This window comes from Chenopodium album, chromosome 19 (genome assembly GCF_948465745.1).
Source record: "Chenopodium album chromosome 19, dcCheAlbu1.1, whole genome shotgun sequence".
Lineage (NCBI taxonomy): Eukaryota > Viridiplantae > Streptophyta > Magnoliopsida > Caryophyllales > Amaranthaceae > Chenopodium > Chenopodium album.
Window position 1 is genome coordinate 17,254,466 of NC_137852.1, and position 14,712 is coordinate 17,269,177.

Below are 14,712 nucleotides of genomic sequence, written 5' to 3' on the forward strand. Positions count from 1 at the left end.
AGGTAGTACCACTAATAGCAAATAGTTGAGTTTGTATTATTTTACACACCATTGATAGTTGGTATTATTTTAAGCCAATTTTCCTTCTAGGTTAGACAACAATTAATCTTGATGTCTAAAGAGTTTTATTTTTTTTAATCTCTTTGAATTTTTTTTTTTTTTTTTTTTTTTTTGATGGGCTCTTTGAAATCCTCGTGAAAATGTTTGGAAAGAAAAATCAAACATGGGAAAATTACAAATTTCAATATTTTAATCTCCACTCCACTTTGCACAGTCCGTACCTTTTTTGGAATGTCGGAGTTTGACACTGTTCAATTTTCTCTCTCCTTCATTCATTCAATCTCTCCTCACTACTATTCTCTTCTCTATTGGGGGTGTCACTGTTTCTGAAAGACATCCCATCTAAAGCTCAAATCTTCAACATCAATTTTATATATATATATCCCACCAATTTTTTATGTACATATACTAATTAATTAATGGTTGATTTTGGTTAAACCCCTTCTATTTTGTTTAAGGTATCCATTTCTACAGTTGTTTCTTCATCTTTAATCCTTCATCTTCTTTGCTGCCATTATTGATTTGTAAGTTTTCTCACTTTATTTCTGTCTCTACTTTCTGGGTTTTAATTGTTAACTTAAATTCTTTGTCGGCTGCTTTTTATTTTTATTTTTATTGTTTTATTTAATTAATTTAGCTAATATGTTTGCTTGTTTGTTTAATTTTCAATTATGCTCTGGTTTGTGCTAATGGGTCCCTTTAATTTGTGCAAATATTTTCTGGGTATTTATTATTTTAATATAATTGTCAAGAATTGATGTGGGTTTGGCCTGTAAATGAGAGAGGGTATAATTGATTTTAGTTGGGGTTGAAATTTGATTTGTAAGTATGATTTTAGGTCTTAAGAATTCAGGTTTATGTATGACATTTTGGTGGAATTTTGGGTGAGAGGATTGATTGGTGGTGTAAGAAAACATGGTATTTAACTTTTTATCTTAGGTAGTAGAAGATGGATCGAAATCGAGTAAATAGAGCTCGTTGCTCGGGTCCTATCCCATCAGAAGAATCAGCATTGGATCTGGAAAGGAATTCCTGTGGTCATCATAATTTCCCTTCTTTGAGTCCACCCCTTCAACCCTTTGCATCAGCAGGACAGCACTCTGAAAGTAGTGCCGCTTATTTCTCATGGCCGGCTTCCTGTCGAATAAGTGATGCTGCTGAAGAGAGGGCAAATTACTTTGCAAACCTTCAAAAAGGAGTTCTCCCTGAAACTCTTGGCCGGTTACCTCAAGGGCAGCGCGCCACAACTTTGCTTGAGTTGATGACCATAAGGGCATTTCACAGCAAAATTCTACGATGTTATAGTCTGGGCACAGCAATTGGTTTTCGCATCAGAAAGGGTGTACTGACTCAAGTACCAGCCATCCTTGTTTTTGTTTCAAGGAAGGTGCACAAGCAATGGCTGACCCCCATCCAATGTTTACCTACTGCCTTGGAGGTAAAACTTTATTATTTATAATTTTTATTCCTTTGGCTTTATTACTATCAGTATCAATTATATATAAATTCTAACTAGGCTTTATGCTCCATTTTAGTGGATCTGCTGTCGAATGTATAATATGTTATTCGGACTCTTCATTACACTTCAACTACGCATGTCAAAATATAAGTCAGTCTGTCAGACCTAGTTAACTGAGCATGAGCAACATACAATGTCAGTGTATCCTTCCTGTTTTTAATTGTTTGCTTTTTACATTTCTTCTATTCTAGTTTCGTTGAGAAAAAAGAATTCATCAATAGAGGAAGAATTCATAAAGAGACAGCCTATCCTCCCATCAAATACAAGAATGTATCAGTTAACTTAAACCAGCGTGACTTTTATGTTTCACCAAACAAATTAAAAAGTCTAAGCTTTAAAACTATTCTTACGATAATCTAGCGGGAAGTGTTTAGTTTTGCTCTTTAATGGTTTGCAGTCATGGTTCACGTTGACACTTCTCAAAAACAAAGCAACATGTAGCTCCAAAGTGTGTCCCTGTTTTTTTTTTTCCAATTATATAAAACTGATTAATGACTTCCTCATGTAAACCCATCAAACTGGCAGGAGGTAGGGACTAGTATTGCAACGTACTGTGGCAACTAGGGACCATAATTCCTTGTAAAGGGATGATGCTATAAGAATGCATATTTGTTAACCCATTTTCAAAGCATGACACTTAAATTTTCTTGAAAATGCTTCAGGCGACCTGCAGCAACGTATTATACATTTGTCAGTATGCAAGTCTTGATAAAAATTGTTATATATGATAAGCTTTTTTTTTTTTACTTATTGATAAACATTGTTCAATTTTGTGAATAGATTGCCCCTTGAAGTCTCTTGTCTACTTGTCCAGTCTGCACACACAAAACCCCAGTTTCTTTCTCTCAAAAGATGCAGGAAAACTGTTGGAGAATGTGTGTAATTGTTACAAGCTATGTTAAAGGAGTATTCTCAATTTTATCATCCTCGCAAGTCACAAAGAATACTTTTGCGGTCTATATTTTCTTTTGAAAGAATTTTAATAATTGCAGTCCACTTAAGAGATGAATATCCACTGTTTTGCTGCAGTCCTTTGTTGTTTAAGAGATTAATTATATTTTCAATTGTTGCCCAATTATTTTAGGACTCCACATTCTTAAGACCAAATTCAGCATCTTTTTTAGACCTATACCTTTTATTCTGGCATACCAATTGTTCATGAACTTAAAATATTCCATATTTTTACTCTTCAATTTTTCTTCACCATTCGTACAATAACTAGGGGAAATGTAGTATAATTTCATATGAACTTCAAAAGAAAAGAAAAGTTGGTTTGTTTATTTTCTTTAGTAAAGTATGTGGCACTTGTATTCCTTTGGCAATTATGAGCATGATGTTTTAGCCTCTAGCCCTCTTTTTGTTTATGGGATATAACATCCTTATGCTCTTCGAATTTAATACTGTTATTAGTAAATAAAAGTGAAAGAAGGTAAATTTGAAGTTATTAAACCTTTAAAGGTGTTTGGTTCACAAATATGAGGTATGGTTTAGAATAATTTAAACCATACCTTATGTTTGTTTTATGTTTTTAAGAGTTTTAAACCCATACCTCAAACCCCCAAAGGTATGGGGTTTAGAAACCTAGGGGAGAGGTGGGTTTGGCTCATACCAATGCTGTAAGGTATCAAATAAAAGAAAAAAAAAACTTCATTTCATAATATCATACCACACATATGGTATTAAGAATCAAGTTTCAAACCCATACCATTATGGTTTTATTCCTGATTCCATACCAATACTAGTTTGCGAACCAAATGCCAATGCACTCTTCGATTGGATGACACTGCCTCTCTATTGTTTAATTGTGCCTCTAATTTACACTACTAGGTGTCTGGTTCATACTTTTACTTGCCTATATGTTCATCTGGGGATATGGGCTACTATACGCCCATATTGTGAGACATCATGTGAGTTTTATGTTCAATTATTTTTTGAAAAACTATGTTCAATTATTGATAACTCTTGAAACTTTTTATTAGGGACCAGGAGGTGTATGGTGTGATGTGGACGTAGTAGAATTCTCTTATTTTGGAGCTCCAGAGCCTGCACCCAAGGAGCAACTTTACACTGAGATAGTGGATGATTTGCGTGGAAATGATTCATGCATTGGTTCAGGTTCACAGGTATTTATTCCTTAAAGTTTCACAAAGCGTTTTCTTGTAATTCATAAGAGGCTAAACTAGGTCATTGTTCGCCTTTCGGAAATACAGCTGTTTTTTCCATTCTAGAAGCTTCTTTTTCCTAATTATCGTGGCTGTTTTTTTTTTTTTTTCCCCCTTTTTTTTTTGAAAAAGTAAAAAGGTATAAAGAACACAATTACATCAAAAACTGCTCAACAGCAGCCTAAACAAAACACAAACCCTCAGCCATCCCCACTACCTTTCCAGAATGAAACTTACTTACAACATAAGCTGTTAAACCAGTTGAAATTGTTTCTACTGGTTTTAAAAGGCATAACAGAATTGATCCTTTGAAAAATCTCAAAGCTCACATCTCTAATTACAAATTCAAGCCTTTTCATACATTGCTCCCACACCACTCTATTTCTTTGTTGCCAAATACAGTAGACCAAGCCAGCAAAGAAGCTCTGCATCACTTTCCTTCTAAATCTTCCCTTAATCTGCATCAACTTATCATTACAGTCTTCAATATTTGCTGGATCCAGCTTAATCTGAATAATGCTCTGCAGAATCTCATAATACTTCTTGCTATACTGATGTTTTTTTCCTTTTCCCCCTCATTTCCTTTTCAATGTTCTCGTATGGTTGGCTCTTTTTATTTTTTTATTTTTTATCTTTTGTATTTCCTCTTTTTTTTTTTTTTTTTTTAACTCTCATGTGGCTACCATTGTTTTCTTTATTCCATATACGCCCTCTTTTTGTAAGCTAGGGTTTGATATCTGTGCTTTGGTAGGCAGTAGCTACCAAGTTGGGTCTGGAAGATGGTACTAAAGTTAAATAAAATTTTAAAATTGTATATGTATAAGCTAAAAAAACATATCTTACAAATTCCAATGTGGTATCTCTGTAATCATGCCCAAATGGAGGGCAGGGCCTGTGTCTTTAAATTTTGACACTCAAATACTTAATTGTGTACCTGTGTCCAATACCAATATCTGTTACCACATGCTTTGCTATAGCTTGATCATACTTATTGTAATTCTGTAATTTTTTTGTGAAAAATGTCGGTAGGATTTTGAACTTAAGCTCACAATACTCGATGATGGAGGGCAATTTGGCAGTCTTTGGGAAGGGGGGGGGGGTCCTACCATTTTTGTTCCAATCTACCAGGCTGTCCATATTGCTTTGAACTATCTGGTTGCTTGATATAGCAAATGCATTAGTGCATCAGATATATGCTATTGCTCATGATGTTAAAGAGTAGTTTTGATAGTATTATGTATTGCACTGCGCCCTTTCTTATGTTATAGTGTATATGGTTGGAGAACTTCATTTTTTCACAGATAAAGCATCACTCTTATCTTTCAAGCGAGTTGTTTCTGTAGCCTTATGAGATTTTTCAACTTGATCCTCTAGCTTTTGAAGGACAAGTCACAATATCTTATTTTAAGCGAACAAGAGTATATGTTCTCATTATTTTGATGTGAATCTTCATTTGCTCATCTTCAATCAATCAATCAATCAATCAATCAAAGCCTTAATCCCAAAAGTGGGGTCGGCTAACATGAACCAAATTTGATTATTCCGTGTAGTCATCAACATAAATCTTTCTCCTCCATCCCTTACGATCCAAAACTTCATCCTCACGTAAATCCATGCACTTCATATCCTTCCTCACTCCTTCCAACCAAGTCATCTTTGGTCTCCCTCTTCCTCGTTTAATCCCTCCATGGTCCCACTCTTCCACTCTTCGCACCGGTGCACCCTCGGGTCTCCGTCTTACATGTCCAAACCAACGCAGACGATTTTCCCTTAATTTATCTACAATGCCCGCCACACCTACTTTCTTGCGAATAACCTCATTTCTGATTCTATCTCTTAAAGTGTTTCCACACATCCACCTTAACATGCGCATTTCCGTAACCTCCATCTTTTTAATATGCTCTTTCTTAGAAGCCCAACATTCTGTACCATAGAGCAACACTGGTCTTATGGCAGTCCTGTAGAATTTTCCCTTCAACTTTAAGGGAATGCTGCGGTCGCATAACACTCCCGTGGTCGCATAACATTGAATTTGCTCATCTTCAATGTTGATTATTTTTCCTCCAGCGTGTGTTGCTTGACTTTACTATCCAATTGGACCCTTCTTTGTTCTGGTGGGGTTGTTTATGTACAATATTAATTCATATTGCTTGTCATGATAGATTAATGGGCAAATTATGCCCAAAAAGCAATAATGGAATTGCATATGCTAAGATGTGATGCTTTTACCTAGTTGGTTTGATAATTTTCTTCAATATATAATCATATGCCTCGAGATTGCTGGACTCAGCAAGGCATTATTAAAGTTGCCTGCTTGCAGATCCTTTGTCATCATAATAATGTTACTCTGTATATGTTAGGTTGTCTTTCGATTTCATCATTTTTTCTTTTTTTGGTAATTATGTTTTTGTAGGAGATATTCTGAAGTTTTTTTATTTTATTTATTTTTAATTTTTTTTACAATGACGGGCTATCTAGGATATTTACCGCATACAATTTGTTTATTCATAGGTGGCAAGTCAAGAGACTTATGGAACCCTGGGTGCTATTGTCAGGAGTCAAACTGGAAGCAGACAAGTGGGCTTCCTGACAAACCGGCATGTTGCAGTTGATTTGGATTATCCAAGTCAGAAGATGTTTCATCCTCTGCCACCAAATCTTGGCCCTGGTGTATATTTGGGTGCTGTGGAGAGGGCTACATCCTTCATTACAGATGACCTGTGGTATGGCATCTTTGCTGGAATAAATCCAGGTAATGAGACCTTGTGTCCCCTCATTTTAAATTATCGTGTACCAGTACAAATTAATCAAATTTATAATATTGGACAAAGATTTTAAATGATAATGTTACAAAACTGCATGCCCTGACATTATTGTGATGTGAAAGGTTGATTGAGATATTAGACAGTCAATCTGACTGAGGCATTTGGACTTTTGCTAATGCAATGACTGAAGATTGCGGTGGACCTAGTAGAATTGTACTTTTGTCATATCTCTTTTAGCTGCATGACATAGAGAAATTTCCAAGAAATCAGTTGACCATTTGAAACTCCAAGTTGAAGGCCTGGTTTGAAGATTAGTACCAATTTTTATGTTAGTGTGGATGAGACATATACTATGCAAAGTTTTTATTTATTTATTTATTTATTTATTTATTTATTATATATATATATATATATATATATATATATATAATTTTTTTTTTTTTTTTTTTTTTTTTTTTGGGGTGGGGGGAGGGGGGGGGGGGGAGTAACTTTTGATGCTATAAGGAAACATTTTTCAAGTTTCAGATTGTCGTTTCTCGTAATATACTGCTAAAGCTGTTGATCACTATACAATACAGCTTTGTTCATGACTTTACCCATTTTTTAATGAGCTACGACTAAAGAATTTTAAGGAAACCTGAGAACTCATTGCCTTACAAAAGAGCTTGGAAGCTGGATAATCATCTATCTTATAGTTGAGTTCCAGATTAGGTATTATGCACATAAATAAGAATAGCTACAACAATTATAAGAAATGAATAAAGTAGTCCTAATATGGAGAAATAGTAATAAGACTTCCTATATAAAAAGAAATATTAACAAGCTTGCATAATGTAAGATAACAATCTAAATCATGAATAATTAATTAAAAAATAAAAATAATACTTACCTCCGTTTTTTTAGTTGCACGTATCCTTTTTAGGAAGTTTATTTTAAGTTAATATGTTTCCTTATTGGGTAAGTTTTATACTTTGCATTTACTAGTCTACCCCACTTGCTTTATCATTCTCTCCATTCTCTTTCCTCTCCTTAATATGTGTGCCTAAATTAAACGCGTCAACTAAATAAGAACGGAGTAAGTAATATTTAAAAGATAATTGGAAAAGGGAGAAACTTTCTATTATTTGGAATAGATAAATATAGAAGAGGTTCCTTATAATTAGTACCTGGATTGTATAAATTAATCGAGTGTTAGATTTACTAAACGGGGGTTTAGGTTTAGAAAATAGAGGTAGAAAGAAGATTGGATTTTTGTAAATACCATTATCATTGGGATTTTTTAATTTTTTTTTTAATTTTTAAAAAGGGGGTCAAAGCTGAAGAGGGATGTTTATAAAGATGGGCGGAAACTTTCGAAAGAATCGAAATTCGGCATTCTCGTGAGAAGCTGTCATGACTTGGGGTCATAACTTTTGATCATCGACTACAAATGGGGCTTATGATATATTATTAGAAAGCTACGAAAGTCTTTTTTTCATCCCAACTAAAATTTGGCCAATATTATTTATAGACTTTGAGACATAGCCAAAAGAGTGTAGGGGTACCCATTTTGAGTTCAATTTTAGGGGCCGTTTGGTTCGCTCATGAATCCAGGAAATGAAGGAGAAAGGAATGAGTTGACCCTGATTTAGCCTGGTTGTTTGGTTGTGTCCATGAAACGGAATGAACTGTTTATTGATTCCCTTTGTGACTGTTTGGTTCAAGCTAGGGAATCAAAGTATGAGTTTTTAAATTCCTTTTTATTTTTTCCAATAATAACCTATTATTATATGATAAACCTGTTTTTTTATGAAATAAAAATTGAAGAACTGGTTATGAAAAAAATATGATAAACCTGTATCATATTTTCTTATAATATGAAAAAAAAAAAAAAATTAAGCAAAATAAATTAAAATACAATTCCAAATACATATTATATCCATATCAAATTATCAATATATCCATATCAAATTAGCAAATTGTCGTCCTCCCCAAAAATTAAAAAAAAAAGGTTGAAGAAAGTATAACAGCAAGCTGTTGGTCTTCCCAAAAATTAAAAATAAAAAATAAAAAAAATAAAAAAATAAAAAAAGTTGAAGAAAATACCAGTTCGTCCTCCCCAACATTAAAAAAAAAACAAAAAATTAAAATACAAACCTTGAAGAAAGCAACAGTAAACATCGATTACACACAATAGTTCAAGAATAATAATTGTAGTTTCTTGAACAATTTATGAAAAAGAACAAAAAAAGAGTTGATTAAGCTATAAAACTTGAAGAAAAAAATCAGGAGCATGAAGTCGCCGGCCGTTGTACCTTGTCCGTCGGAGGTCGTCGCTAGTGCAAGTTCTCCGGTCTCTGCTGTGGTGGCCGGAGGTCAGACTTGTGGGAGTTTTTAGGGTTACGAGAAGAGAGAGACTGATGGAGTGATGGGTAGTGAGGGGGGAATGGGAATGGGAAAGTGTAGGGGGGGGGGGTTGGGGAATGAGAGTAGAGGGTTTTTGGGTTAAGTCAAAAATAAAAAGGGGTAAAGGGAATGATAGAAATTGATAAACAAACGACAACAAACGGAATCATTCCCATTCCCTTTCCTGAAACCCCAACCAAACGCCCCCTTAGTATTTTGCTCAAAATTCTTTGTTATAACATAATTAAGGCTTATATATTGTTGTAAAGCTTATTTGAAGTGTCATCCAAGCATATAGGCTCATGGAAATTTCAATGTTTTTTGAATTATTTGAGTTTAATTTTGGGTTTAGGGATAGGGAAAGTGGGCTAACTATGGGAACTAGCTAGGGTATTGGCTAGGAAATTGGGCCAAACAAGACAAGGTGATGAGTCACTAATCTAACTAATTTAGCAATACTTCCTTCGTTACCCTAAAATTGCAACATGGGCTGAGGACATGATTTAAAGAAGAAAGAGATAGAGAGGAATAAATATATGGACCCATGTGACGAGGAGAGAGGAGAGAAAACATGTGCAAAATAGGGAAATGTTGTAATATTTGTGAAACTTCCATAAATGGTAATGCTGTAGAAGGTTTAGATTTTTGTTGTGAACAATTATGCCTAACCTTATTGCCTGAATTGTTGCAATATTTGGGGAACGGAGGAAGTATTACAATGTAATTTCAAATGCTAAATTAGGGATACACAATTTAGATGTATACAATGGCTACATTAAGGCATCTATTTGAGGTAGGGCATCATGTATGCAACAATATCCAGCCTTTATAGTGGATAATGTGACTTTGACCATTAAGCTAAAACAGTTGCTCTTTTAAATTATTTTCTACCTCTGTGATCTTCCATTTTCAATTCTTTTGCTGTTGGCTCCATCGCATTTTGTGGTTAGGGGTGCAAGTGTAAAGGAAATTGCTGATTTACATGAAAATGGTTTCTATAATGGAACAACATTACTTTTGCTACACAAGGAAGCCTCTCATTCCTGGTTTTTTGTATCCTTCTTATATTTAGTGGTTGTTGAAAGGGCAAGGGTAGGTTTCTTTCCCCTTTTAGTCAGTCTTTAATGCTGGAATAATGACTTTAGATAGTTTATAATTGCATTTTGCCTAAGATGTATTGTACAATGCAACTTCAACAATTAACTTGTACTCCTTATGAACTTGGTTTTTTGACATATCATTTAATTTTACTAGTGGATGCTTAATTACTCCATCTCCTTGTGGAACTTGAAAGGCAGAGTGCAGTGCCCTATATATGCTGTTCTAAAATTACACTCTCTTTTCCGTACTTCATTTGGGGGTCAAAGGTCCCCCTTAGGGTGGACTTCAGCTTTGGAAATGGCTAATACCAACAATATGCTTTAAAAGCAGCAGCCAGGAATTTTAAAACACCTTACTTTGCTTGCTTTTCTGCACTAATAATGACCCATACCTACTTGACTTCATTGTTGTATGTTTTGCTACTTTTGGAAAATACTCTTTGTAGTCTGTGAAGAGTATTGGGTCAGAATTTAGACCTTTTTACAAGAGCGGTCGCAAATTCTCTATTTAGCCTTTTGTGCTAGCAAGAAGTTGCTTCAGCTAATCGTGACAATGGCTATTTTTTGGTGTATCTGGTTGGAGCGGAATGGCCGTTTTTATAATGGTGTTGCGTCTCACGTGATCTATTGTGGGATAATATAATTTTATTAGCTTCTTTATTGGCAAAGGTTGATGAGGCTTTTCCAAATTACACTTGGAAACATACTAAGGAATCGGCTTAGCTTGTCTTGATAACCTGTCTCTTTTTGAGGGCACCATGTCCTCTCCTTGCAATGGTTACCTCTTCAGGAAGTTTTAAAAATATTGCAATTAACTCATATTAGGAAAACAGATATTTCCTATGTTCCTTTTTGGGAAATTCCTTTTTAATAAACATGTCTATTTTGGGTAATTTTTATGTGTTGAAATGTCAATTTTAACCTCAGCTTTTCTATTTCAGCTTCTCTCTCCTCCCTTTACAGTAGTTCCCCTCTTATGTTTCATCATCTTCTTTAATCCAAAGGACAATCTTCCATTAATTCCACTGCCATTGCTACAATGGTATGGCCACCAACCCCCTCGCAACCACTTCCACCACCAACCTCATTTCTCTCTCCTATTTACGAACTTCTTCTCCACCCACTTCCCCTTTTAAGCCCTCTTCAATCTGGCAACTCACACGGCATTTCTAAACACTAATGGATATTGTTGCGAGGAAAAGGGAGGAAGTAAACCATTGAGAGAAATGGCTCATGAAAATCACATCCAAACCCGTACAAACTTCTAGAACTTTGGAATGTTTGGATCTTGAAGGATTTTGGTTGTCTCAAGCTGTAACTAAAGGTGGTTAAGGTCGTCGATTTGGTTGATTGGGCAACGAGAAGGATAGGCTGTATGAGGGTATAATCGTTTCAATGGATTTGGAATTGAGGAAGTATCTCATTTCACATTGTAAATTCCCTTAATTATTAATACTTGTTGCTTTAGTTCAATACATTTACTAGTTCATAATTTGTTTCTCTTTCTTCCGTCTATCAGTTTCCCACTACCCACTGCACTCTCCCACCCCCTGCCATGTTGCAAGCTTAAAGGAAGAAGAAATATTATTTATGCAGTTTTCGTATAGTATTTTCTAATATACAACAATCTTGTTTAAGTAAGGTTATATATTCTTTGCTTGAACCTAAAGTCGGCCCCTACTTACTGTTACCCTGCCTTTTCGCTTTCCTTAACCTCTGTGCGAATCCCTAGTGTAAAGATTAAATTGGGAAGGGGAGAGGATTTGGAACTTTAAGTTTTGACTATTTAAAAACTTATTAGTAATTAATATTTACCAACCAAAACACATTATTGGGAAGGAAGGGGATGAAGTGTGCAACAGTTTATCGCTAATTTTAGCAAGCTATTGGTTGGTCAAAATTTGGAAATTGAATTATGATGTTTCAGATCAGAAGAGTATGGGATTAGGAGATGCTGTGTATATCACCTATTAAAGTAGAATCTCTGTTGCATAGGATTGATATTGTAGCAATGTTAAAACTTAAAAGCTTGTTAATTCTGCCAAAACGTTGAGCTCGTGTTATTAATTGCGCGAGACAAATGATTCAGATTTCAAGTAAATTCTTCCTTTATATCAAGGTTTTTAGACTAATCAAAGTTTGAATCTTATTCAGTATATTGCCCAGATTTGCATTATATTAATACATTTTCTGTTATATTTTCAACCCAATTCTTAAATTTTGAATGTTGAGAGTCTTGAGGCTTAGTTTGTTCCTCATTGTCTGATGCTGATGTCCTTTGTTGCTACCTCAATGGCTATTTATGTGGATGTTGATATAATATTTCATTTGGTATGATTATGCTGATAAGTTCCTCACATACGTTTTCCCAACATATGCAGAGACATTTGTGAGAGCAGATGGAGCATTCATTCCATTTGTAGATGATTTTGATATGTCAACCATAAGTACATCTGTAAAAGGTGTTGGGGATATAGGAGATGTTAAGCATATAGATTTGCAATCTCCTATTAGTAGCTTAATCGGGAAACGAGTAATGAAAGTTGGTCGAAGTTCTGGCCTGACAACTGGTGTTGTATTAGCTTATGCACTTGAGTACAATGATGAGAAAGGAATATGCTTCTTGACTGACTTTCTTGTTGTTGGCGAGAATCAGCAAACCTTTGACCTTGAAGGAGACAGTGGAAGCCTCATTATGTTAGTAGGGGAAAATGGGGAAAAGCCACGCCCAATTGGCATAATATGGGGTGGAACTGCCAATCGTGGCCGTCTGAAATTGAAAGTTGGCTTTGCGCCTGAGAATTGGACTAGTGGGGTTGATTTAGGAAGGCTTCTCAATCTGCTTGAGCTTGATCTCATCACAACCAGCCAAGGGCTTAAAGGTATTTCCTTTTCCATGTTGCTATGAATTTGAAGAGCTCTGCTAATATCAATCAAATGCACCCTTTTTCTTTTTTTTTTTTTTTTTTTTTTTTTTTTTTTTTTTTTTTTTTTTTTGGGTGTATGTGTGTGTTGACTTCCTTGTTTTGTCCTTTGTCTGACGGAAGTGTTCTTTGTTATCTCAAGGATAGCTAGCATTGCATGCTAATACAAATAGATTTTAAGAAGACGTGATATTATTTTGGAAGAGCTAACGATCAATCTAAATGCACTTTGGTGGTGTTTTGATTTGATTTTTTTTTCATTTTTTATTTGTTTGGACTTCCTTATTTGCCATTTGTTTGACAGAAGTGTTCTTTGTTATCCGAAGGATACCTAATCGCAGGCTAACACTATTTACAATATTTAGAAGAGCTTATATGTACCCAGCTAACTTATCTGCCTTAGTCAATACTAAATATATTTCTATGGTATTATAGTTAGATTTTCAACCAATATGGATTTGATTTGCTATGTACATTCTGTTGCTATACTGTGTTTTTTCTTGCTATCTAGAAAAATTAGAACTGTATATCCCTGAATCTTGTTATTATATGCAATTAAGCTACCTATAATTACAGAGGCAGTGCAAGAACAAATTGTTGCGTCAGCAACAGCAATGAATTCTGCAGTTGGTGATTCCTCTCCTCCTGATGGACTTCCGTTGGATAAAAGCAAAGAGGAATTCCAGCCCTTGGGACTCCAAATTCAGCATCGTCCTCTAGAGAATGGACCTCCTGGCCCTGATATTAATTCATCAGCAATGGAAACTGACCTGAATTTGGAAGATGAAGAGAAGGAAGGCCCAAGTGTTGAGCATCAGTTTATTCCTAGTTTTGTTAGACAATCCCCGCTACATAAATTTGATCAAGAAGAGATTAAGCATTCAGAAAATCTCTCTGCGTTGAGGAATGGTTCGGATGAAGATATCTGTGTATCATTGCAACTGGGTGACAATGAGTTGAAGAGAAGGCGATCAGATGCTTCAACTAGCTCTGATGAACCCAATAAACAAAAGTTAGAGCTTTAGTCGCTGTTGTTTATGTGAGTTGTTTAGTGTTGGTAATGCGAATAATTCTGCAAGCTATATCCCGGATCTAGTGGTGGTGTTGGTGGCTAATGCAGATATTATGCTAATAGTCTAACACCATCATGATTGGTATTTTCCCCTATTTATCCATGTCATATAGCATGCATCTTAGTGTAAATTGGCTATGTTATGCCCAACTACCTTAGATAAGAAATGGTCTTTTATTGTTGGGAAATTATTCATTATAGCTTGAATGTGTACGTTTTCTCAACTCGATTTAGGTTTCGAGTATTTCGATAATAAACATAATCACTTTGTCAAATTCAAAATAAAATCAGTGGTAATAGGAAATTAGTGCAGTTAGAAGATATTCTTAATTAGTCTTCCCTAGTCATTTCTTTTTTTTTTCTCTCCATTGTTTCATTGAGGGTGTTGCAGGTGAACGTATTTGGATTTTGGTGTCTAGAAAAAATACATTCTAATTGTTGTGTTTGAAATCAGGATTAGGAGTGAACAAAAGTCTGGAAATTAAATCAAACCTTGACTCGAAATTGATAAACCGAACAAAAAATGCAGGTAACTATATCGTAATGATAGGGCTTGAGCTCAACCAATAACACAAGGACCAAAATACTAATAAATTAGGGTGCGTTTGGTTCAAATAATGGTATGAGTTTGGAATGAGTAATGAAACCAGAGTGGTATGGGTTTGAAACTTAATACTTGATTTCATTTGTTTGGTTTTGAGTTGGGAATGATATGTTTTTCTTTT

General features: G+C 34.9%; 1 protein-coding gene across 1 annotated transcript; it reads left to right on the plus strand.

The window, feature by feature from the left end:
• Positions 1-262: 262 nt before the first annotated feature.
• Positions 263-14,200, plus strand: LOC145593495 (protein NARROW LEAF 1-like). The gene is made up of 6 exons (XM_081649745.1): positions 263-584; positions 1,000-1,498; positions 3,559-3,702; positions 6,253-6,493; positions 12,373-12,873; positions 13,492-14,200. Exons 2-6 carry the CDS (start codon positions 1,010-1,012, stop codon positions 13,938-13,940), a joined length of 1,824 nt encoding a protein of 607 aa, XP_081505871.1. The 5' UTR covers positions 263-584; positions 1,000-1,009; the 3' UTR covers positions 13,941-14,200.
• The last annotated feature ends 512 nt before the right edge of the window (positions 14,201-14,712 follow it).